At 40.5% G+C, this 760-nt stretch overlaps 1 protein-coding gene across 1 annotated transcript in view; it reads left to right on the top strand.

Moving 5' to 3' along the window:
- DROSHA (drosha ribonuclease III) overlaps positions 1 to 760 on the top strand; it is a 127,781-nt gene that overhangs the window by 82,413 nt on the left and 44,608 nt on the right. The window contains exons 20-21 of the mRNA XM_012807049.2: positions 18 to 125; positions 619 to 757. Coding sequence (XP_012662503.1) covers positions 18 to 125; positions 619 to 757 — 247 coding nt within the window. The remainder of the gene's footprint in view (positions 1 to 17; positions 126 to 618; positions 758 to 760) is intronic.

Raw genomic sequence — 760 nt, 5'->3', positions numbered from 1 at the left:
TTTTTTTTTTTCCTTAGCATGCAATGATGCTACCTGTTTTGACCCATCATATCCGTTACCACCAATGCCTAATGCATCTGGACAAGTTGATAGGATACACTTTTCAAGATCGTTGTCTATTACAGGTAAGAAATACTCTCCTGTAAACTCATCGTGGTAGTAATAACAAGATGGGAGTAATTCATCTTGCAGATTGCAGATGGTGCATTGGGTTCTCTATCTTGGAAGGTGACGTGGAGTTTTAGAAACATAACTCTTCATTATTCCACCCTGGTTGCCTGTGCCATGCGCCAGCCCTTTCTCTTACATTTATTTGAGGCCATCCCTAAAGAAATCGCCTTGTGCTGAAATTTTCCCGTCAAACCTGCACACTGCCTTCCAGCTTTTCTTTCCTCATGACGCCTCTCTTTCCAGCTGTCTGTCCTCTGAAAGACCTGACATTTTAGGTTTGTTTTCAGAAGACGGCTTTTGGCCAGAGCTCTGGATATTTGATACTAGAGGAGATAAGATGGACAGATTGGGGCTTAAAATGCAAATGGACAGCTTGTTTTCTTTCCTTTTCTTTTGGGACAATATAAAGATGCTGAGTTTTAAATTTTAAACTCATTGAAATTTTAGCTGGCCATGACTCATCCAAGTCATCATTTAAATTTTGGAATGAATCCCGACCATGCCAGGAATTCTTTATCTAACTGTGGAATTCGGCAGCCAAAATACGGAGACAGAAAAGTTCATCACATGCACATGCGGAAAAAAGGTA

This window comes from Otolemur garnettii, unplaced genomic scaffold, assembly GCF_000181295.1.
Source record: "Otolemur garnettii isolate 467f Iridium unplaced genomic scaffold, OtoGar3 scaffold00063, whole genome shotgun sequence".
NCBI lineage: Eukaryota > Metazoa > Chordata > Mammalia > Primates > Galagidae > Otolemur > Otolemur garnettii.
The sequence above is the reverse complement of the archived record's forward strand: the minus strand, read 5'-3'. Positions and strand labels throughout refer to the sequence as shown.